Genomic DNA, 26,132 nt, shown 5'->3' with positions numbered 1-26,132 from the left:
TTTTCATTTATTCTGGAATTACTTTTCATTATTTCTAGAATTGATAATTTTTCAATGTACTCAACCATTTTCTGAAAATGATCGGCAGGTTATGAAAAGCTTTGAGGGCCAAATGGCACAGGCTTGTAGCCAGAAATTTCATTTGGAGGGGGACCACTTGCATTTCAGGAAAAGGGAAACCAAAGTAATAAAATAAATTTGGAAAGGGGGGGGGGGTGGGACCAGACCTCCCAAGTCCCCACTCTCACAGGGTCAGGCCAATAGCAAATAAAATGCATACATATAGGCACAAAACTTAAAAAGATTAAATAACTTTATTCTAGTTCAAATGTCACAATTTCCAGAACATTCTTTGACATTTCTGAAAACTCATTTTGACAGCGAGTGAAAATATTACTGCATTTCCTCAGTGAGCACCACACAAATGTTGTGTCGTTACAGTCACTACACAGTTTGAAAACAAACAGTAACAATACAATGTGAAGGGGCAAGAGTTTTTTTTTTGAGAAATAGAGGGAGGATTGGCAAGTATACAAGGAATCCAAAAAAGTCCGGGCTATACAATTTTCAAAAGTCACAGAGCCGGTGTGGGTAGGCCGAGAGCATTGCAGAGAGCTTCTTTCTGTTGTGGATTGAGTTGCATGAGACACGCCGAGAAAACTTCATTGTTACCCTAGATATTCGGAGAAAAAGAAACAAATGCATAAAAAAGATTTAGCAGATAAAACTTACAGAAAAAAGTGTGCTAACGATTATCTGGCACATTATTGGCATTTTTTAAATACACAAGCATTAAATTATTTATGCATTAATTTCCTTATTAAATGTGGGCTTGTTAAAAGCGGGTCCAACTAAATGATATGTAATGTACTCTAACAAGCACCCAACTAGAATATTTTTTCTCTTAAATTTTTATATTTTCGTGTGTAATATTTCAATTATGTTAGTTTAGTTTTTCAAAGTCAAACCTTTGTTACATAAAGTAACAGGGCATATGACATTTTACTGTGGGCTACTTTTTACTGTACTCTTCAAATTAGTTGATCCTAGAGGCATACTTCTATTAGAAAAAGTATCCAAGTCACATGTAGTACTCAGATGTGTCATTCATGTTCCAAGGGGTTGTATAGTTATTAAGAGCCCAGAAGTTTAGGCACTAAAATGGCCAAAATAGATAAGCAAAAAGGCACTTTTAGTGCATTTATAATCAATGTAAGAAAAAATAACTAAAAATCTAGATAATAAGTGTCTAAAAACTGGCTAAAAATTAGTTGCATTTATATTCCGTCTACTGTTTTTCAATAGCTCATAACAACTCCATTTTTTAAAAAAATTAATTTCATGCAAAAATAGTGTTCGTGGTCCCTCAGGATTATGTCGATTTCATGGCCAGCATTACCAGATGCAGAGCCCATAAGAGAAAGTGATTGTGAGGCTCCTTTAATTTACGAATTATTCTCATTTATTTGTTACATTATTTGGAAAATGCATTAGCATTTTTATAGTTGAAACACAACTATCATGTTTTATTGTTATATTTTAAAACCTTTTCTTTTAATGATTAAAAAAAAAAAAAATTTTTTTTAATCATATTAATATTACAATGCACATACACTTCAAGGGCAAGGCACCATTCCTGTCACACACCCCCTGAGGACGACTTTGGTCAATTCAATAGAATACTAAATCCATAAAATAACTTATCATGGATGCTTGCAGTGCATTTGTCGTTTAAAATGGGCATCAATACAATACGGGTCCCAGGACCAGAGCCCTCTAAACTCTTGTACAGTCTGGGTAAGCCCAGACGTCGACTGATCGCCTCTGAGTACAGTGATTGGTCAGCTATACACGTAAACAATGCTATCCAATGCAGGAAGATGGATAGCATATCCATTATGTTATAAGGAGAAACTAATGTCTAATTTTTCTCAGCTTCTCTCATACATAGTTACATTCCTCTGAAAATAAACATTCATATCTAACACCATCCGAACAAAGCAAAGTTACTGCATGGCAACACACCAAGTTTTTTTTATCTTTCAGGCACTTGCACCTACTCGCATTTAATAATTAGGGAGGAAGGCTATCTGATGATTAATACTAAGAGTTAGAGATTTAAAAAGAGCAAGTCTTTTTTTGGAGTTCTTCATGCTAAAATATCAGAGTTCCACTCCAAAATTCATGAACACTTAAATCAATGTTAAAATAAAACATTTATGGTAGGAAAAATCCAAAAAAGGTGTATTTATAAAAAAAAGCTCCAAAATAGGCAAAAATGGGCATTTATGGCATTTTACCTGAACTTCCAGGCTCTAGTTATTAAAAAAAAAATTAACTTTTTATACTGTCTCTGTGCCAAAAAAGATATTTTTCTAATTGGAAGTATGCCTCTAGAATCAATGGTTCCACAGTAAAATTCCATACGTCCTGTTACTTAACAAGAGTTTGACTTTGAAAAACTAAACTAACGTAATTGAAATATTACAAATGAAAATATAAAAATTTCAGGGAAAATATACTCTAGCTGAGTCCTTGTTAGAGTACATTACATGTCATATAGTTGGACCCGCTTTTAACAAGCCCACATTTAATAAGGAAAATTAATGCACTTTGTTTGGGGTACAATATTAATTGCACTTGAATTCTGTTGCTTTTAGCAAGTACATTTTTTTATTTTTCTCAGATTTAATGAGGAAATTAGAAAGGTGGACTTTTACGAGAAAAAAATATGCAGAACATCAATTATGTTTGAATTTATTTTACTATTTTTACAATAAGGTAAAGGTTTGTAACTTTTGTATTCCAAGGATCTTTTGTGCCAATAAGATGCAGGCCATAGACCCCTTAAGAAAATATTCAGTACATTATAATGAAAAAAAAGTTGATTTTCTAATCTCATCAAATGCTCAAAGGACCACCCCCCCCCCCTCTAATGATCCCTGGTAGGGAAAAAACTGCAATAAGGCAATAAACATTTGACTAATGGTGAATATCAATTGAATGGTCTTCTACGGAAAAGCTTCTTACATCAGTTAAACACAGGATCTGGGTGAAGTTCCAGAAAAGAAGGGAGATAAGCATCAAAAAGTGAGGGAAATAAATATGCCTATCAGAACTTTATAGTCAATAAGTTTTGCAATCATTGCCAACAGGGTAGGGTCTCCAGAGCCTTTTATGGGGGTCCCTAATTCAGGATTTCTTACAGATTCCTGTTTAATAAATTTATACTAAAAACAAACAATTAAGATTTATTTATGGCTACAGCATTGCTTTTCTCCACTATGTGGGAGATGGTGGATCAGAATTCGCCATCAGAACTTCAGCAGAGAAACTCTTCATGTGAGAGGAAGTTATTTGGTACCTATACATAATTAATGACTAATTTTTTTTATTTAACTCCTTAACGTACAAGGACATGCCAGTCCTGTGTAAATTGAAGAAATAAATTTGAGCACTCTTTCCCCTTCTTTGGAGATGTTGGTAACTGTGCAAACAAAAACTTTTTCCTCTCCCCTATAATACGATTGAATAATCAACGTTTGTGTGTACCCAAAATTCCAAAAGACACAGCTTTTGGAATTTTGGGTACACGCAAACGTAGATTATTCAATCGTATTATCAAACCCAAAAGGTAATTCATTTCTCTCCCCTATAGTTTGATGAGTTAAAATATATAATATTACCTACATTGGGGAAGGGTGGCTGGGAGAGGGAGAAAGAAGGAAAACCCTACTCTTCACAAACCTTTTTTCCTTCCCTGAAATCTTTATTTCTTTTCATTTGCTATATTAACAATACCAATTTTTTAGATTTAACTCTGCTACGCAAACTGCACATCATATAATTTGTGGCCAACACACATGAATGTAAAGGGTTTAAATATAAGGGTATTATGTGATTAACAAAAAGAAAAAAAAATTCAAATAACCCCATGTCATACTATCCAACAATCATAAGCATACCAGATTATGTTATATATACATTAGAGCCTATACATACATAAATATCAAATGGAAAAATTTTGATGCAGGGCATGTCTTAGACATTATCAATGGCTTAAAACCCTGGCCAGTTAAAATTACTAAAACCACAAACTTAGTTTTTTATTAATGATACTTGTTTTTTAAACTTGAAAACACAGATTTAACTCTTTCAGACCCTGGTGCCACAAATATGTAGGTCACTTTTTCTCACTAGAATTTTTTCTTTCGACCTAAGGGTGTTAAGCCGACTTAATAATTGTGTAAGTTTTGAGTTAGAAATACGGTGGATATGAACTTTGGAGGCTTTAATCAGAGGGCAGCACTTAAAGTTGAACTTCCAGGGTTTTCTACGGTACTTCTAGGAGAAAGTGCTTCCGGGAAAAGCGTGGTTTATTACATAAAATTCAGCAATAAAATTCTGGAAAAAATCTATGTGAAGATAAATATACCCTGAATCCATCATCTACCATCATCTTGGCTGAAAAAATCTGAACAAAATAAATTATTTCTTCACAATATATATACATTGAAAAAAAAAAAAAAAGATTTGATAAAACTTTAATGCATCTGCTGACTATCAAAAATGCAAAAAAATTATGAAAGTTCCAAAAAATAAATACTCTGGTCTGAAAGGGTTAATGAGCGTTTTTGTGGAAAACAAGTTTCCTGCTGAATGCAGGTGAATTAAGCATGTGCAAATTATCTAGGAAATTACCTTTTATAAATGTGCAGTGTGTACTTAAGGAGCATGTTAGACAATCGAAAGCCTGCTTGTACTCATAAAATTGTATTTTTACTCAACAAATGTAAAATAGTACAAAAATATATCTATTTTAAATTTAGGGAGTATCAAAACAGAATACTTGAGCTAAAATCTGATATAAATCCTATTAAAGATATTATTTAGAGAGAAACACAATAAAATGTAAAGCAATTCTTCTCGTGGAAGCGATGGTGAAATGAGGCACTTGGAATGTTTGTATCAAATTTGAAGCAAAAATTCTACAAATTCAATAGGTTGGCAATGAATGAACGCCAGAACTTTGCCACTGGACTTATCCCGTTGCCGAGATCTCTTCCAGCCCAGCTTCGTGGCAGAGTCTGGAACACTTTGATCTGAAAGCAATCTAATCTAAAACAAACTAATCGCTTCTCTGCCTTTTGGCTAAGATCAAAGTGGCAGGATCAAGTGATCAGGTTGGCAGATCATCACTTTTTTTCAGTTCAAGATCATGAAATCGAAGAGGGGGGGGGGGGGGGAAACAACCAACCTAAATAATAATAATAATTGAAAAAATGTTACTTTGAGTTTTGTATGTAAATACAAAGAGCCTCAACAGATCATTAACTTACCCTGAGAGCTGATAACAAATTGATGATACGTTTACCAACTTCTTCTTCTAAGTCTATGGCTTCTTTAACAAGAGCTTCAGCAATCACCATGACGATCCTGGACAGATTGCAGTTATTTTTTCCTAACAAAGCCGAGTGATTCCTAAAATAATAAATAAAAAATATTAAATGCTTTCACACCAAAGCTAACTTAATTGTTTCTATCAAATGAATAAAACACATAAGGATTTTGATTTGAGCTCCTTTATTCAAAAACTAGTGTCTTCTGGGAAAATAAAAATTCAATGCATATATTATCAGGGGTCTGTCCAGACTTTTTGCACAGGGTCCTGTTTTTGTGAAAATGTACCTTATTTTTGTGAAAATGTACCTTATTTTTGTGAAAACGTTCAAAATAGCAGTGAAAGTAATACTAATTAAACAGCAACCTCATTTTCCTATTTCATTTCATTTTTATTATCATTTTCCTAGTTTTTGATGCACTCACAGCTTGTTTGTGTTTCTGGCTATATATATGCTTGTTGACACATCGTGTTGGTGTTGAGTGATCACCAAATCACACCCCTTGGTCAATCCAGGGTCCCTTATCAAAAAATGTAGAACATATTTTGCAAAGAAAGCCAGATGCAGAAATGCTGTAACATAGCCAACTGTGAAGCTTCTCAAAACGTGCGATGTTCAACAAATTCGGTACTTTTGGACCCATTTTTCTAGCTTCTGTAGATGAAATTTTCTTTAAATCCGGCTCTACCGATGAATTCGTAGCATCTTTCAGCGCTTCCGATAAATCAGCAATGTCTTCCACCGCTTTCGACGAATCGGTAATGTCTTTCGAAGAAACGGAATTGTCTTCCGCCACTTCCGATAAATTGGTCATCTCTTCCGCCGCTTCCGACGAATTGGCAATGTCTTCCGCCACTTCCGATAAATCGGTCATCTCTTCTGCCGCTTCCGACGAATCCGAAATGTCTTTCAGCGCTTCTGATAAATCGGTAATGTCTTTAGGCGCCTCCGATAAATCGGTAATGTATCGCGCCGTTTCCAAGGTTTCGACAGCGTGGTTCGAAACCGATGAAGGAAGCAATGTTTCAGTAATTTTTTCCGGGTTAGCACAATTGGAATTATCTGTATCTGACGTCTTTTTGGTGACGTTTTCAGATCCTCGTTTAAAAAACGATGTTATGGAGCTGAAATCCCCGAACGTCAGTTGGCCGTATTTTTTTAATGTAGTAATCACTATTCCTTGAATTTCCACCTGTTGGTGGTCGACCACGCTTCATATTTAAATTTTCAAAAATGAAAGCGCATAATCCAATTCTACAATAAGCATCAACTACACCGATTTTACGACTAACAAGAGGTTGTGATTCAAAGACCATTTGAGGAGAAGTGCAGGGCTAAAGCGTTTGTATAATGGCATAGGTTGTGCGATAAAATATCGGACGCGGTCAATCCGTGGTCAACCAGCGGGATGTCCTAACAAGAAGACTAGAAACAAGGAAAGCCCTCTCAAGGTCACGCTCTTTCTCCGATCGCCTTTTCAAGGTCATGTTTTCCGGTATCCAACCAACAACTTCTATAGATAAGATTACTCATCTATGGGAGAGTGGGTGGTGGTGTTGGGCCAACAATGCATGCTTAAAAAAAAAGATCAATGGCTTTCTATTACGACTAGGGTCATAACTGATAAGAATTTTGTCGCACAGCAGTCGCAAAAGTTCGTTTTTTACGACGTAATTTTCATGAAGGGTTCGTTTTCTGGAATTTTGTGATGGATCCGTTTATTATCCTCCAAATTTTGTGACACATCCTTTTTTTACCCCCGGAATTTTGTGAAGGGTCCGTTTTTTAGCCCCGGAATTTTGTGAAGGGTCCGTTTCTTAGCCCCGGAATTTTGTGAAGGGTCGTTTTCCGGACCCAAATTCCGGTTGGACAGACCCCTGATTATAATGCTCTGATGTTTTTTGACTGCTTCTTAAGGGCTTGATTTAGCACGCAGATCAAGCAATGTAGGCATTCCCAATTGGTTGTTCAGTAATATGTATGGTGTTGTGAAAAATTCTTGAGCTGTTGGAAGAGGAATCAGTTTTTAAATGAATACAAAGGAAAGAAAAGGAACACAAAGGAAGTTTGTGAGCCCATGAGCGGATTAGAACAGCTGCAGGGGGTTGTACATTACAAGTTTGGTGCCCTAATGTATATGCATGCGCGTTTAAGAAATTTTCTAAATGTTGTTAGTGATGTTGTGCTCTCTAGAATATGACCTTAACTTTGCTCCTATATTTATTTTATTAACTTCAAATTCCTGTGGCATTACTCAGCAGTTAAGTCACAAAGGCTCAAATGCAGGAAGATCTCCATGTTTAAAAGTCTCGCCACAGAGAGCAATAGGCCTACAATGATACAAGTTTTACACTTCACTCATAGTTAGAAAAACTAATGGTATATGGCAGAACCATAACAAGCATTACATAGATATAAACTTCATGGCAGGTTCACTACACCTCCTGTACATTCCAACATGTACCAATAGGTTAGACATTCTGCAGAGGAATGTGGACGGGGTGCACGTATGGTTTAGTCATAGTAAAGTCATTGACATTATTACAGCACACATCATAATAGTAATTTTTATGAATAATATTTTTGCTATTTTGAGAAAATATAACGATACTCTGCAAACTAAGAAAAAATATTATTGTAGAAGGCTTATAGTTATATTGAGAGGTAGTAATATTATAGTAGTAGCTACATCCATAAATTTTATACAGTGGCATGCATTGGCTGCTGTGCGGTCGTGTGGGCATCATGCTGGACTTTCGTCCTGAGGATCCAGGTTTGAACCCTGTTGATGGTACAGTGGTGGTTGGCTGAAGTTGGTTTTCTGCAGTTTTCCAGCTTCGAGATACAAATGTGTGTGAGCCGGTCTCCCATTTGAAAAAGTCTCTTCGCAGACAACACGCAGGCCTACAACACAATACTGACAAAACATGAAAATTCGAGCATTTCCATCTTTACTTCAGAAAATGTAAGCCAGATGGTAACATGAAACAAGCGCAACTTGACAACATGAATACGTTGAAGCCAAGCCAAGCATACACTCACAAAACACATTTCTGCATGTGCCTATTCGTTAGAAATTCCGTAGAATAATGTGTATGAGGTGCATGTTCAGTTAAGTAGTGGTAGTGGCATGTATTAATAATTGCACTGTTCATTGAATGGAATACTGTTGATTATGGAATTCAGAATGAATTTCATTAATCATCTCTGCTCCTGCATCAACTCATGTACATGTCAGCCTCTTGATCAAATTTCTACTATAAAATATCTTGGTGTATATATTGATCAAAATTTAAAATTTCATTCTCACTTAGAATATCTTCAAAGCTCAGTGTAGTTTCAGTTTACAAATTTTACCACATAAAACCATTTCTAAATCAGTTCTTCCTAATAACATATTACTACTCTATGGTTCACTCACACTTACTCTAAGGTTTATCACTTTAGGGAAGTGGCTACAGTATTAACACTTTGCTCTAATTTCCTTATAGAAAAAAATTGCCAGACTTATAACAAATGATTATAACACTCCTTCAAGTCCTACCACTTCGTTATCTTTACTTTTACAAATCTATCTTTTAATTATTTAAAAAATCAGTTCTCACTAATTCTTCACTTACTTCTGATTGATATAATTTCACTTACTCATTACCCACAATCCATAAAACAATACTTAAAAACATTTCATTTATCTTACCCCGAAATTTTACAATACTTTGCCAAAACAAATTTTAGATACATCCCAACATACTTATCCTTCAAGAAAAAACTCAAAACTCACTCATTTCAAATCACAGACATTGAAAAATATTTTTAATTTCAACCTCATAACCTGCATCTCTGTATGACTTAGCTAACATATATACCATATTTTTACTTTTTTTTTCTTCTTCAAATTTGTATATTTTCATCCATGCACCAAAACAACAGAAAGAAAAAAATAAAATAGGGAAAAGAGATAAAAAGATTTTTTTTTTCCAAACTGCTCCCATACCTATTCAATATACATGATAGGTTTTTCCTTCCCTGCCATTGATTATTTCTAAATTGCTTTACTTCTCTCAGCACCCTTCCCTCTCTACAGTTGCACTATAAACTTTTTTTTTTAAATTATGTATTTTTTTTTTTTGTTTCATTATTTTTTAACTTTTTGTTTTGTTTGTGTTTTTACAATGTTAGCCAACTGAAAAATAAATAGCGAACGGAAAATTCTTTTGTGATTAAATAATAGGGGAATATGTTTGTGTTTTTACAAATTTTTGTTCCTATTCACCCCACTGTTCCTACTCACTCCATTTTATGGTATATCTTTAATTAGTACTATGTGCATATAAACTTTATAAATCACTTACTGTTCTAACAATGTGCACAGGAAACTGTATACACATGGAGCTTCATCTAAATCTTCCCATACAGGCAACCACGTCAGCCAAACAGGAATAATTTCATTTACAGATAGGTAACTATTATTGTGAGCAAGAATTTTTGTGACTGCTGCAATAGCGTTTTCCGTCGCTGGGAGATTTTCTGGTGATCTAGACTCTGGATCATTGATAACTTGCACTAAAACTGGAACAGCATCTGTATGTATAAAATAAAAAAAAACTTAAATAAAGAAAAACTCTCTTCAATTTAACAGAATAAAATTCAATAACTTATTGATGACAATCATGTACAAAATAACAAACTCCCCCTTTCAAATATGAAAACAAGATATTTGTGTTGAGAGTTTCAACCATTTCGCTTGAGGAACTTTTTTCAGCATTATAGTTTGATGTTATAATACTGCATTCGATCTATCACAATCCAAAGGATGCAATTACAAATTTCTGATGATGGTATAAAGCAATGGTAGATAAATGTTTTAGGAGCAGGCAAAAAAACAAAAATAAAGGATTTTGGCAGGCCGAACATGTTTGGGCACTAACTCATAATTGGAATTTTAATGCTTAGAGGTGAAGCGCCAGAAATTCTGCCATGGGTTGGATAGAACCTCTAATCCGGCTGCAGTTGGCTATTTTTCCATCACTAGTATAAGGAATCAATATACCAAAATCAGATACATTTCTTTTTTATACCAAGTCTGACTAAAAAGTTTATCAAGATCGATTTAACAGAAACTTTGTAAATGATGCCACCTGTTTGTGATAAATGGAAATATGTACTATATTCTTCTCATTGCAGATTCCAAATGGCATCAGTTTCTGTTGAGTCCTTATAGAGGTAATGACATCTGTTGTTTACTTTTGTAATAAAGCCATATTCGTGCGATAAACTTTCACTGAAAAAAAAAAACTAGCGAAAAATGCATAACATTGATGAATGCCTGTCTAGGTTGCATGTGTTTCTGTGAGTTTGGAAATTTCAAGATAGGGATAAGAAGTTGCAGATGATGATAGAGCTAGGCATCCTAGAACTATATCAAACATCAAAGCTTCTGAGCTATATTGATGAATTCACATGGAATTCATTCTTGAAGGTCAAAAAGGAAATGCTTATTTCGACATGGGTGTAATGGGTCAGCTAATAGAACACATCAGATATGTGCAACCAGACTTGCACGTAAACGAACATTGGTTCTTGCTACATGATAATGAGCCATCTCTATTTGCAGCAGTTATTCATCAGTTTTTAGCAAAAAAAGTAAATAAGATGCACCTCCCCATGCATTTGGCGCTAGCAGATTACTTTTTTGTTTCTAAAGCTAAAATTTAAGCTGAATGCAAAGTGATCAGACGATATTAAGACGGCCAAAAATGTTAAGGGAGTTATGAGGCATTCCAGCACTCTATAGAGTAGCTCTCTAATGTATAGCTTCAAAAAGGCAACACGTAGAATGATCATTATTAAAAATTTATTTGAATGTATTTTGCTTCTTTCAAGAGCTCAGTCCTGAAACTTTTTAAGCCAGATTGTGTAGAAACAACAAACTGAACTGAATACAAGTTTTTTGTCACCCTGAGGATTAAAATGGTGCCCCATTACCAGTGAATTACTAGTCAACAATGACTGGCAATCATGAACAACAGCATTGATGCATTGAATAACTGTTATTGGAAAAAGCTACAAGAGAGCCAGTACCTTTGAAAACTGAAACCTCCCCACTGGCATTTATTCACTGTTTGCTAGTTTTAAAAATAGATGCAAGAACTTCCAGAACCAATTCCAAATTCTTTAAATACACATACACAGCTGAGCTTGTTCACTTGAAAAAACGGATCCAAAACTATTTATTAAAGACAATATGGGATAGATATCACTTTTGTTGGCACTTTGCTATGCCCCAGAGAAGTTGCAGAGGCCCCCTTCCCATAATAGCTGCAATGAACAGTTTAAGTACTGCCACCTAAATTCTTGGAGTGACACTGTCACAACTCTGATTCCTTGTGAGACAAGACCATTGTTACTCTCAGATGGAGATCAACAAAATATTATCAATCGACAGTACATCTGCACAACTGTAACTGTAAAGTATTGAAGACTGCTCCCAGAGCAATCAAACAATTGTTGTGGATTGAGATCATTCCCTACTACTCTGCAATACTTCAACAGGACTGTTGTAAAATGACACTGGGAAGCACGATATATTTTTTTCCCTCCTATATTTTTCAAACTTCTTTTGCATTTGTTTTTAAAATTCCATCCTATTTTTATTTTGGGAGCAATTTACTATTATTAATTATCAAATTACTTCATTTAATTCAATATAGGCACATCCACATTGATTGTAGCTGGTACCTGTCTAAGTTTCAACTATAGTTAATGCCTGTTTTTACAAACCTGTACGGATGTGAAAAAAATGGTTAGTAAAATCAAAAGTTTGTAAAGGAAAGATATTTAAAGAAATAGTATATTGTTTAGGACCAGAAGACTACTTTGTAAAAACATGCAGTTCGTATAAATTATAGGTTTGTAAACTCTTAACTCAGCTGTATCTGCAATTCTTTATACAGCAAAACCTGTTTAAAACAGACACTGCTCTCGAACAGAATCAAAAGATAGTCCAATCGATGATTAGTGCTTTGATGCAAACCTTTATATAAAATGGAAACCTGTCTAATGTAAAACAACTCCAGTTTCTTGATGTTCTGTTTCATATAGGTCCCACTGTACAGTTTTATAACAATGTTGCCATCACTTTATTACATCGCATACACATTTACATGAGAATATTTCCACTTGGGGAGGGGAAGAACAAACTAATAGAAAGCAAACTACCAACCTGCACAGACTTTGGCGAATGCAGGTCCACTGAACTGTCCTAAGATACCAATTCCATATGCAGCTGCTTGTCTGACCTCTGGTGCCCTGTCATTCAATGAGGTTAGCATGGGTTGCAAGAAATGTTGCTGGTAATTTGCGCAACTCTGGCAAAATATGATACAATAATTTGAGTCATTTAGCCATAAAAGTTATTAAAAATGCTGCTTGAAAAATTTGTGATAAATTGAATTTTGCTTTAAACAGACATTTTTAACCTGTTGCTCATTGGAACATGAGCGACCACTTATTGCTTGCAACAAATTTTATCCTTCCATTGATACTCTTAATTAATTGAGGTGGTTTAAAATTAACACTTAAATGACTGCATATTATTTCCCATAGGCTTACTCTTAGTTCGCTGATGTTCTCGTTTGGAAATGAAAAACAAATACATACAGGAAATTAAAAATTGAGAAATCTTGTTGCCAGTCTTTCACGTTCTTCCCAGCACGACCCAACCCACATGGGTAAAAGGCTTATATCCCGGGAGGGACAGAGCCTGGGTCGTGTCTGGTCTGACGGTCTTTTACGTCTCAGCATTGAAAAACGAGAAATCTTGTGAGCAGTCGTTTAAGCGTTAATGTTATGTAAGCCTTAGTTTAAGGATATGTCAGTGTTGCCGTATGGGTGCTCTTTTCCTGATGCCGGCATAAACACTGCTCAAACTTTGAAAAATATGGAAGACCTTTTCTTTATAAGCAAAAATTCATTCAAAAGATTCCTAAACCCACCATAGCCAATATGCAATAACACTAATTTATTTGTAAAATAATAATTTAACATAACTTTTTGAACTTTGAATTTCATAAATTACAAAACTAGATGAGTTTCAACTGAATATGTCAATATAAAAAAAAAAAAAAAAAAAAAAAAAAAAACAGTACAGTTTATATGCTGAAGATAGAATAAAACAAATTCAAAATTACCACCCAACTTTCAACAGTCGATCTTTGTTGGCAAGTGCAAACTCATTGTTCATTCTGTCATCAAAGCAGAATTTTTTTTTCAAAAAATTTGATTATGTATAAAAATGATGAAAAAAAAAAATCTATACCTGACTGGTATGCTCTATAAGATCATCAAAAATGCAAAGACCCCATTGTCTATCAGCCCATGGCCTATTTGGTTGCTAGAAAATAACAAAATACCAAGAATGAGAATGTTTGAAGTAGGTTGTAACAAATCGGTAAAATTTTTTATTTTTGACACATGACAATAATAATAAATCAACCATGATCCCTGCTATGTTCAACCATGATGGACGCTATGTTCCCACAAGATATATATATAAACCGGTTATTAAAAAGAATATGGGTCATTAAAAAAAATCTGAGGATATCCCCAGGCCCCTGCTTTCTACTCCAAAATGTGTTATTATCGGTGACTTTTGAATGTAATATATTCTGTAACAGTGTGTATGAGAGTTGGAATCGACTGGACCGCTCGTTCAGTCTCATTTAAGCTTCGTCCAGAAGATGCAAACAGTTTGCCAGGTGGACGTGAACTACAGTAGAGGAGGCCGATCAATGCTCAGACCAAGCCCCCCCCCCCCCAATCCCTTAACCTTAGCAGGCAATGCCCTCTCAAATGGCCCACAAAGATGCTGCCCTGCATTCTAGACCGGTAATCACATCAAAATTTTGAACACTGACATGGCAAGGATGGAATTTCTGGAGCATCTTTTGTATGTCCTGTTGTCCACATCAAGAACTTGTAAATCTTATACAAGAACAGATGAAGTACAGTAAGTCAACACACGACAGCATAAAGACATCATATAGAAAAACTACACTAACAGTAATGAATGGATAACAATTTCATGGAATAATTTCCTTTAAAACAAAGAAAAACTACACACACACAAATTAAAAAGCTGATACTTACCAGAAGTCTGACAAAATATTGAAGGATCATGTCAAAGTATGGTAAAAAGTCCATTTTGTGAGTAGCAAACAAAGAGTGAATGACATCTGCGATTTTGCTTAACAGGTAAACATCGTCATCATTCTGAAAATAAAAATATAAAAATTTTGAAACACAGAACATCTACAGATATTTCGAGAACCCAGTATTTGTCAAAGTTTTTGCTACGGCTCCTAGCCAATCTTTGTCAAGGGTAAGCTGGTGCCATTGACATGAGGCTCTTCAGTGCTTAGAAAAGGTTCTGCTTTGGACTATTCTAAGAAACCATGGATAAACATTACTATGGCAAGGGAGTTGTGGGTGGTAAAAGTTTGAGGAAACACTTTGCTCTAGCTCTTTCACTGCAGGATTAATAAGAACTTCAGTTTACTACAAATTTACAAAATCTTTTACACATGAAAGTTGAGATTCTTTACCTTTCATGGCCATTGTTCTCTCATTGTTCCCACAATAAGCGAATACAAAGGAGGGAGGTTCAGTAAAAAGTGTATTGTTGGCGTAGGAAGGATGGTGGTGAAAATTCTCCTCCCCTTGTTCATAAAACAAACCCCTCTGTGATTCCCCTCCCTCCTATTCAAGAAGTCTGTATCTGCTTGTGTGTAAAACAATTCCCTCCGGGGTTTGGAAAGGTTATATTTAAAAACTATTACAAATACAGCAAAAAATTTCATACCAACATATACAGAATCCCTTCAAGTTATGTATAAGGTTTACAAGTTTTCAATATGAGCATCCTTGGTGATGCAGCATACTTCAATTCGTTTAATGAGACTGCATAACACAGACACCCAGTTCATAAAACTTTTTACACAACGTATGAATTGCCTTCTTTGTTGGTGCTTGAATTTGGTATTTTGTATGAAATTCACAATGTACTGTTACAAAAGACTCTCATTTAACAAATTCTAAGAAAATTCTAACAAAATTCTGAAAAAACCAAGCAAAAATGTGTTTCACTAGTTAATGTAGCCATTTACTATCAGATTATATAGTTAATACCTTGAAGTGACTCTTTATATGGTGACATGAAAATTTGTTATATTCATAAGTTTTTTTTAGATATCTTTCCAAACCCAATGTCACACCTTGTGATTTTTAATTAATTATTTTCATTATATAATCAAGTTTAAAATTAAATTTTCTAAATCTAACATTTTCATTATGCTGATTAATCATCATTCAATCGCCACCTTTTGTGAAGATGTGGGATGCCAAACTTGATTTAGAAAATTAAAAATTGCAATCATTTAAAAGCACTTATGCCATAATTTTTTATTTTTAATATAGTTTCTATGGACATAGATAAGTCTAGGTAACACACAGAAAATTTTTTTATCTTGGGAATATATAGTAGAGCTGTACCTGTTCAAGTAGAGCTTCTTCAAGAACTTCATCGTAGTCTTCGTCTTTCCTCTTCTCCTCACGTTGATCAGCTCTCTCAAAATGCTCTTTTAGTTTAGTGTCCAGCACTTTTATTAAAGCATTCATATGTTCTTGCATTAGACAGTTTCCTCCAAGAACTTCAACACACTAGGATAAACCAAATAACAAATTTTCACGAAACTGTTGTTATAAAAATATTCTAATGCAACTAGGTTCTGTGTCACACTATTGTACTGAGTACACTATTGTTTCCTTTTCGTCACAAAGATACTATATTTTGTTACTTGTACTATACTAGACAACAATGAAATTGTGTCAAGACACCAAATATACAATTTTGCATGGATTTGACCCACTGAACACAAACACTACCATGAAAAAGTTTCATTGGCTCTTGTTTTTGAGATATTTCTCTGTTAATAGTTATAAAGTGTTTTACAAGTGTGAAGTTACATGGGAAAATTTTTTCCATGGAAAACGGGTCAACTTCAAAATGCTGGCTGATTACTGTTAGATAATTGTAAGAGATGCTAAACAGAAAGGTTTTACTATATTACAGTATAACAGTGTAAAACCTCTCTGTTGCAGACATCAGCAGGACAAAACAAGAAAAAAAATCGTCCGTAAAAAAGAGGTAACAGTTACAGTTAATCAGGGGATTTTCATTATATGAGAAATTATTTGGCCGTAAAAGAGGAAAGGCCACATATGGGGGGGGGGGGTGTCTGTTCATAGGGGTTTGTCTGTAAATTTGTACTTCTATGTATTTTTGGTATATGTATTTGTGTCTACATGTATATTAATGTTGTGCCTCTATTATATCGGTGAACAGCTTTTATACATATTTTTTTTTTCCTGTATATTTGATTTTGTTTTCGATATACTTATTTTGTGTTTCAATGTATTGTATTGTGCTATTGTATGTGTATCAAATGTACAATATCAGAGGAAACCGTAGCTAATCAAGCTTTTTTTACAGATAAATTTGTGTTCAGCACACTGAATTAATTACATAAGAAATTACTAGGGTGAACTAGGGTAAGTGTGGCACAGAAAATTGAAGTTTGACTGAGGCAATGCTGTAGGCAAACTAATAAAGATGCAAAACAATATTTTTAATTATTTTGTTCATAAAATAATTGTCCAATAATTTCAATCCGATTCGGGAAAAATGTATAATAATTTTAAGAAAAAAAGTTTTTTGAAAAGCCAGTTGGTATGCCACACTCACTCCTTGAATTAGGGCAAGTGTGGCACCAATTTTTTTCTACTTTTACTAATTCCAGAAAAGCTATATATAGAAGAGTGAGGTTATATAAGTAGATATACCTTTCTTTTCTCACCACAATAATTTTTTTGCATACCTCAAGTGATAAAGTCTTCTAAACACTGAATATAAAATATGTTAAATACAAAAATCCTGAAAAAAACTTTAAAAAATATACTACCACAAACAAACACTTTCTGAAAGCGATAAAGTTAAAAGATAAACACATTCTGAAGATGAATTAGGTGCAACAAAAAACTGCAACATCTAATGGCTGAAGCAGTCGAAAGATAGAGAAATATGAAAAAAAAGAAAGATGAAAAAATATTTGATGTCTACATACTTTTGCAAAGGAATAAAAAAACTCGCACACCACTTCATTTTCTGGCTCTGATTCTATTGCTTGTAATAATTCTGGTAAAATATAACGCCACATGTCAGTTATGTAAGGATCTCCTTTTATTTTTGCACACTCCAATAAGTATGGCAAACATTCACCTGCAGCTGATCTAACACTTAATGTAAGTTAAAGGTTGTAACATAAATTGCATTTTTAACTATGACATTACAATAATGCTTTTGCAATCGGAGAAAATTTTTCAAAACTACAAACGGCAAAGGTGAAAACAAGGTCAGCAAAGGTAAGAATTTTTGATTGAAGTGGGTTCTTGTAAGAAGTTTGTATTTAGATACAACCTTGTAGGTTATGAAAATGTAAGATGAAGGTAGGCTAATACACTGACTATGCCTTTTCATAAAATAGTCTCTCACATTAAAGGGTGAGAATAAATATTTACAGATCGCCATTCATATGCCCCATTTAAAGACATCCTGCTTACCAGATCATGGTAGTCTCAAGGAAGAGATAAGCAGGTACACACTAAAAATGACTGGACACACATCCATATGTTATAGCAAAACCAATCATATAAATGTTCTGTAAATGTCAAAACTTTCTTTAAACATATTTTTCATTCACCCCTTGCCTATTATATACAGTGAAAATCCAAGCGTGTTTCAGCTTTCATGAATAGTTGGATATAGAAACATCTTTGTTTAGAAAACATACTGCTGGCCATTCAAAATGCAACACCTTGAGCTCCTTGTGGTACAAGTTTGAACTTTTTATTAAAGAAAGTAAACATGTAGGTGGATAAATGATCACAAAATTGAAAGGAACTATATTTCATATGCAATGAATATTTGAGTTCAAAAATCAATTAAAATGATGGAAAGAACATATATTAAGGAACAAATTAGAGAAAAAATTTTTAAACATTCTTTTGCAGTTGCAGTTCATTAAAGCTCCTCTAAATTCTGAGATGCCCCTTTAAGATCAGCAGTATCTCAGTGAATATTGCACTTATGAAATATGGAATTTATTTTGTTAGACTCAGGAAAAACAAGGCAAAAATTTATCAAAGTTAAAGAACAGAGAGACTGCATAAAAATTAAATTTTTTATGTACATACATATACAGCACCTACTAAAATAAATGAAACACCTAAAATGGGCACATTATTTGAATACTTTTTCTAATTGAAAGTATGTTTCTAAAACCAATGGTTCACAAGTTGAGTTTAAACAGACTTGAGTTTCCTCCTGTATATAATATCATTTAAATGTAAGTTCTGGTATTAAAACTAAATAATTGTTATATCACTTTTCCCCCTGTACTTGCGTTATTTCATTAAACTTTCACAAAAAATTATGAAAGAAAAATCCTACAAAGTTAAGGATTTAAAGTGTGAAATACATAATATACAATTTATGAAGATTTTTATCAATGTGTAATATAAAAAGGATATCATCATGAAAGTAGAATTTTAGCATAGACACCATTAATTTGACAACTTCCTCTACATATGGCAAAAATGCTTCCTTCAGTTCCTTGGCATAGCAAACTAACATCTGACAAGCTGTAGCTTTCTCTTCAAGGCCTGAAGTTTTGATTCCAAAGTTTTGCTATTTCGAGTAACAAATTTAAAACATATTACTTCAGAAAATCATATCTTGTACAATAATTTTTTTTTTTTAAATTTCAGAAACCAAACTGAAACTAAATGAGACAGTAATTAAAATTAAAAAAAAAAAATCAGCATTTACATGTAACAATTTATGGATTTTTTTATACTTCAGAATCAGTGCAAGACATGTTATAACTCATTTTTTATATAATTTACAAGCTGACAGTTTTGTTTTTCCTATGGCAGAATGGATGGTTAGTTGCACTGCTCCTAAAACCTGTCAATCAAATCTGAGGATCAATTGCACTGGACTCCCCTTTTATCAGATGAGTTAGTTGTACGGGAAGGGGGGGGGGACTAGATAGAATTCACTGAACCTTATTTCCTTATCTATATTAGATAGTATTGGAAGAAGTATATTCTACATCCACTACTCTGTTCACAGTTGGCTTTACTTAACCAGGGGCGCTCCTGGAAAAGCATTTTGGGGAGGGGGGGGGGGGGGGGTGGAAGATGTAAAATAAAAATATAACACGATGGCTGATCATATTCCTGAAAATTGAAATGATATAAAATATTGAATTTTTTATTTCAAAAATACAAATCATACCTATCATTTTCACACTTCATTTTTTTACCTTTCGCTTGCAGTAATGTGTTGTGCGAAATTTCAATGTCCCCAATATTTACATAAACTATTTAATTTGAAGGATTTAGAAAACACACACATATGCAGAGGAGGATTGAAATTGATTGAGGCTCCGGGCGCAGAAGAAAATACTGTATTGGACCCTTAAATTAGGAAAAAGTGCAAAGTTTAAGTTTGGCATTGCCCTTTAGAAGTCATGGTCTGGCGCACACACACGGAGCATCACTGTTACATATGCCTCTATTTATATGCAGTTTTTTAATGCTTTTTAAACGTTTATTTTTTCTGCAAATTCAGAGACATTTTTTTCGAACTTACAATTATGGCTCAGATTTTTATGCCCTAAAGATGAAACGTCATTGCTGATAGGTTAAAAAACCTGAATTTACCGATCAGCAACGACGTTTCATCTTTAGCAGCATAAAAATCTGAGCCCTACTTATAATAAATGATAATTTAATAAAAAATTATTTTATTGAAACATGAGCCAGTGCACGTGTATATATATAAATGTAATTTCAAAACTCTTTTTACTTAGAACTATTTCCGTGTGACAGTTGGAATCATTTCCAAAACTAGGGAGGACAGCTTTGAAAACACTTCTACTATTAGCTACCAGTCGTTACTCATTTGCAAAATGGAGTTTTCATCACTTTTGTAAAAACAGTAATCCAAAATCGCTTGAATGTAAATGATATATAGGTAACATTTTCAAAAAAAGAATCAATTTCTCAAAATTTCATTTTTTATGAAAAAGAAACAAGTTAATCACAGAAGTCGACATGTCCAATAATTTTAATTCTGTTGCATTAATACCTACGTGCATTTATTTTTTCAATAAGTCAATTTTGCAATTTAAAGGGTAAATATTTTAAGTTTGAAATTTTAATAACAAATTATTGAATAATTAATTTAGTTAATTAAAAAATATGAATTTTCGCGCCAATGACTACATACTACTGCCTATCCTAAGCATAGATGAAATGTGAAGGAAAAATAATGTGGGGGGGGGGGGAAAGTTATCTATTAACAATCGGCATCAGCAGGAAAATGGGGTCCAGTGCAATTTGGACATAGACAACAAGAGTGAAGCAGCAAAATTCTATAGCCATGCCTACCTTCCAGTGTGAATTGACCCATCTTCAGCAGAATAAAGCACTGCATCCCCCCCCCCCACATCAACCAGCATGCCCAGAAATTTGAATCACAGATTCTGGGAAATTCTTAAATACCTTTATTATAAAAATTCATTGAATTGGCTGAATACATAGTGATTCTTATTAACACTAGAACAGCTGGATTTTAAACTAACTTAGAACCGTCGTTAGAGGTCAACTTGTAATGGTACAAACCCGCAGCGAGTGGAGAGGGACCACCTCATTTAAAATAAGTGTTTTAAAATAATTTTGTTAATTCTTTCTCACTAAAATATTACAAGTCAGGTCATTGGTGACAGTCCGCGGTTGTTGTCGATCCGGAGCAATCAGTAAACATCGCTCCAGAGGCTCTCAACAGACTGGTGAAATGACGTCATTCCTACTGTCGCTGCATCACGATTCCGCTGATCTGGGAAATCCGGAATGTATGCAAATTGGTGATGTAGTAGATGGTGATTGGTTGCCACATCAGTATAAAAGGCAGTGATAGTGTCGTCTCTACTCACTTGTATTCTCACTCCACTCACATCCAGCTGTACTTTGCCGCTTGTTGGTTAACACCACCTGGTGAGTTAGGGTGCTTCTGAACTCTTACTAAGCCGCTTCTCATCATGCAAGGCCTGCTGAGGTAAAAGAACGGACGAGTCTACTTCAACATCCAGCTACGAGATGGACTTACTCCTGGTGAATGGAGATGTGGACTGACGACTTGGTGATATTAACTTTGTCAAAATTTGTAAATATTCTGAATCAAATCCTTAAACATTCTATGTGAATTAAATCTAAATTAAAGTCTAAATTCTCGATTTTAGTTGTGTTTGCTCGTAATGTTCATTATTTTTGATCCCGGTTGTGACAACTTAAACGTCACAAACTTCACAAGCCTCCCTCAAATAAGAAATTCAAGCCATATTAAAAGTAACTTGCTTTATTGATAAATGATGTTGAAATGACAATATACAGTAAGACCGCATTATAACATCAACCACTTTTATTGTCACCCTGTCTACAATGCCAGCTTTTTGAAAGATCTGCTAGCATTATTGGCAAAAAGTTTCAGTTGTTCAGGGCTCCCACTCAAAAAAATAAGAAAAAGTAAGAAAACGCAGGACTAAAAAGTAGGATGGGGGAGGGTAACCCCCTTAGACAACATAATCATAGCATAATGGAAAAAATCCCTAAAAAAATTGTTTTTGAAAAAAAAAATTCAAATTTAAAAAAAAATTAATTTTCAATTAATATTTTTTTTCATAGCACTATTTCAGTTTCCTATAAGATTGCCTCAAGCTAAAGCAAAATGATAAATGATGGTTACATAAACCAATTTTTGGCCAAAACAGTGTACTAGCAACCACAGATAATTCTTTGCTGTCTCTCCTCATATAATTATATTACATTCTTTTTTGGAGTCTTCCGAAGTGCAGAGCTTGTCAACTCTCTTCGACAATGCACAGCAAATTTTGAAGACGTGAGTTTTTTAAGAATGACGCTCCTTCGAGACCATTTTCAAAAGCACAGTGTGCAAAATGTGCAGATTACAAGATCCGATATAAATAAGGCAAGGTCCATAATTTTTTAAATATAATATATAATTTACTATCCATAATTTTTTAAAGGGATTTGTTCGCATTTTACTGTTCAATGCCAGTGTTGACAAATGAAACACTTCCATTTCTAGCTTTTTGCTGAGCATTGTAAATATTGTTTATGCCTCTTCATGCCTTAAAAATACAGAAGACCACTGAATGCTATTGGGTAGCATCAGAATCATCAAACCTAGAATAGGCCTATGTATCCAACTTCTTTGAAATGCAAACTGTTGTTTCACCTATTTGCACCGTAATTTTGAATGATGAATGTTACTGTCCAAGACCATGAAGTAATAAATACAAAATTATTTTCCCATCCAGACAGAAGTTTTTAATGACTACTATACTCGTTGAACCCTCAAACTAAGCAAATGAAAAATTAATCAACCAAATGGTCCACATACACCTCCCCTCCCCAAATAACCTTAAAAATGATAAAATTTCTGCTTTGGCAGAATCATTAATTGCATTCTTCAACATTTGTAATATTTGGCAATATATCAATGATTTCCTGCTCAATTAAAATCAATTACACAAATTTTGTTGATAGGATTTGGTGGAAAAGTACAACAAAAACCAGAAAGTAGGACAAAAAAATGACATTTTACCAAAAATAGGAAAAGTAGGACGAGTGGGAGCCCCGGTTGTTATTAAATCGCCCCGCTTATGAAGTTATTTTTATTTGGTGTCTAGAGGTAACATTATATCAAGGTCTTACTGTATAAGATTTAACCTGTTTCACTATGTACTTTTGCATGAGTACAAATTATAAGGAGATGATACCTGAATATCTTTAAAATTTTTAGCGGAAAAAGAAATCCAGGAAAATACGCACACCATTTTTTTTTATGGAGATGGAATGGTCCATGGGGAAGGGGGGGGGGGGGTTAGAAGCTATGGTTATAACATAGGATTCTATAGGTTGCTAGAGTGGGGGAGTGGGGAATGAGAAGAAAAATATTTCTGAAGAGGGCGACAGAACAAAAAGTTAGGAGAACTGGGTTTAAAAAAATCTATCATCAAAATAATTGTAAAATAATGACAATACGTTCTGATAATTACCTGCTCTCCTAAGCTGACAAACTGCCAATCATCATCTTCCTCTACTACTTTCATATCATCGCCTTATTTACCATAAAAAAAAAAATCAAAAGTCAAGAAAACAAAAAGAGGAAAAAAAATCACATACAAATATTTTATGTTGGTATAATATTACCAAAAACAAGATACACAAGTGCAACTCTTACTTACATACGTTTTGGGGGACACATGCGTACATTCTAGCATGTATCAATTCGTTAGAATTTTTCAGAGGTATGGCATGTACTGTTTAGTAGTAGTTATAATGCTGAAGGTATTCCTGCTCTCTACGAATAACACAAAAACTGCAAGCACTAAAAAAGTTCACGCATTTGCTGACAATTTCACACTTCCGATTTGAAAGATTGGCAGAAGCAACATGTATAGTAGACAGCCATGCATATGAGACGGAATGCAACAGTTTCCAGAAAGTCCCACTATTGGTCAGAATTTTCTAAGAAGCATGCTTATCAGAGCTGCATTTGTGATTATAGTAGTAGTATTATCAAACATAATATTCAATCTGATTCAATACTTAATTCTAATACTTTGCATTATTATATTGCATTCAATTCTATAAATTTACAAATACAGTGCATATAACAAGAATTTATTATGTAATAAAATAAAGTGAAAAAGGATTTATTTTCTCAATAAGTCCAATAATTTGTAGTAAAAATTAAAAGAGTGTCTAACTTACTGTCCAACATAGCGATTTCTGGTTTCAAAGAAGCAGTTTTCATAACGGGACCCATCACAAACGGTAGGTATGGTTCAAAATCCTTGCCCAGAATTTTACAAATTCTTGCCCAAGCTGATATCATGTATGATCTCTGAAATTTATACAAAATTAGACTTCTTTCATTTTCTTTTTAATCAACCATTAAAAGATTCACTACAGACAATTGGAATATGAAAAAATCAGGTTTTTCGATTAAAATTGACTGAAATTTGAGACTGCTCATTGATTAAAACAAATCGTGTTAATCATTAAGAATGCATATTTTTGTATCACCCAACTGCTTTTTTCTCTCAATTGCTCAAATTTAATTCAGCATTAATGAATGAACTATAAACAAACTAGAAACGAAAAATATGAACACCAAAAATCTATGTTTATGTAACATGAAAAGTCGTTGGGCCCTAACTAACTTCATGGATTAATTTTTTTTTGTAGAGAAAAGTGATTTTATTCATGAAAGCCCCCCCCCCCCCCAAAGTGAAATGAGTGGTGGTAAACTCAGTATCACACATGTTGGTGCGGGTATCTCAATTCACTTGATGTACAACAAAAAGGCCATACAACATCAACTAAATAAAACAAATTCTATTGACAAGATTGTTTCTTGTGCAATTGATGGATGTGTTTCCAACTTGCATGATGTTGCTTAACAGTTTAGACATTTTTATTCTTTCACAGATTTAATGAGTTTTGGTAAAAAAAAAAACAAATAAAAAACAAGCAAACTCAAAATTTTAATACGAAAAGTAAAGTCGAAAGCCAAATGATATTTATGTTGGTACAACATCTACAATTAATTTGAATCAGCAATTAGGGCATAGAATTCAAGGAGAATTCATAGAATTCATTCAATTTTTTATACAAAAAATTATTTCTCTGGTTTTTAATCAAGAAAGCCTAACGATACATTGAAATGCATTGGAAAACAGAGCAGTTTAGCTAAGTACCAAGTTCAATTCCCTATATTTTTCTGCAATTTTTTTCCATGCACAAAATTTAAAAATAAGAGTAATTTTCTTTCTGCACCGTATCAAAGGATTAAGTTCAAGCCTATATTCACCCCAAAGATCTTCTATACTTCTTTTTAATCACAAACTTTACCATATACAGAGTTCCTACCAAAATCTGCTCGATCTTTTCCCTGATTCTCCCAAAAACGCATACACAGGGTTCCCACTCAAAAAATTAGAAAAGGTAGGATGGGGAGCGGGGGGTCCCCCCTAGACAACATATAACATTACAAAAATCCCTCGAAAATCCTCTTTTCCAAAATTTAAAATAATTTATTTTTTCACAGCACTATTTTAGTATCCTATCAGATTGGCACAAGCTAAAGCAAAATGACAGGAATGACTTGGCAACAAAAACAGTTTTTGGTCAAAACAGTGTACTAACAACCACAGATAATTCTTTTGTGTCATCATTGAAGTTATGTTTTTCAACATCATTGAAGTTATGTAAAGAAAAAACAAAATGTAAATTTTGTGATTTAAATCAATGATATTAAAAAAACTCAAGTGATTTAAATCGCCATACCCTGCAGACAATTCTTCTTAACCTTAGACAACAATAATTATTAGAGCCCGGATTATATGCACTTAAAATGTCAAAATATGCACTTAAAAATGTCAATATAAATTTAAAAATGCCAAAATATATACTATCTTTACACACATCCATATCTTTTATAAGTATCTTTTTTCTGCCACC

The 26,132-nt window shown here is 33.8% G+C and overlaps 1 protein-coding gene across 1 annotated transcript in view; it reads right to left on the bottom strand.

Moving 5' to 3' along the window:
- Window positions 1-295: 295 nt before the first annotated feature.
- Karybeta3 (karyopherin beta 3) overlaps window positions 296-26,132 on the bottom strand; it is a 46,913-nt gene continuing 21,076 nt past the window's right edge. Inside the window, exons 17-27 of the mRNA XM_089231191.1 lie at window positions 24,381-24,513; window positions 23,663-23,724; window positions 19,047-19,203; window positions 17,582-17,754; window positions 15,951-16,118; window positions 14,550-14,672; window positions 13,720-13,794; window positions 12,625-12,769; window positions 9,755-9,983; window positions 5,340-5,481; window positions 296-673 (exon numbers count right to left, since the gene is read on the bottom strand). Coding sequence (XP_089087317.1) covers window positions 575-673; window positions 5,340-5,481; window positions 9,755-9,983; window positions 12,625-12,769; window positions 13,720-13,794; window positions 14,550-14,672; window positions 15,951-16,118; window positions 17,582-17,754; window positions 19,047-19,203; window positions 23,663-23,724; window positions 24,381-24,513 — 1,506 coding nt within the window. The 3' untranslated portion in view covers window positions 296-574. The remainder of the gene's footprint in view (window positions 674-5,339; window positions 5,482-9,754; window positions 9,984-12,624; window positions 12,770-13,719; window positions 13,795-14,549; window positions 14,673-15,950; window positions 16,119-17,581; window positions 17,755-19,046; window positions 19,204-23,662; window positions 23,725-24,380; window positions 24,514-26,132) is intronic.

This window comes from Pholcus phalangioides, unplaced genomic scaffold, assembly GCF_987345545.1.
Source record: "Pholcus phalangioides strain wild (caught in Gottingen) unplaced genomic scaffold, Ppha-v1.0 ptg000001l_1, whole genome shotgun sequence".
Taxonomy (NCBI): Eukaryota; Metazoa; Arthropoda; class Arachnida; order Araneae; family Pholcidae; genus Pholcus; species Pholcus phalangioides.
Note: the sequence above shows the minus strand (reverse complement) of the source record. Positions and strands in the feature narration are given on the sequence as shown.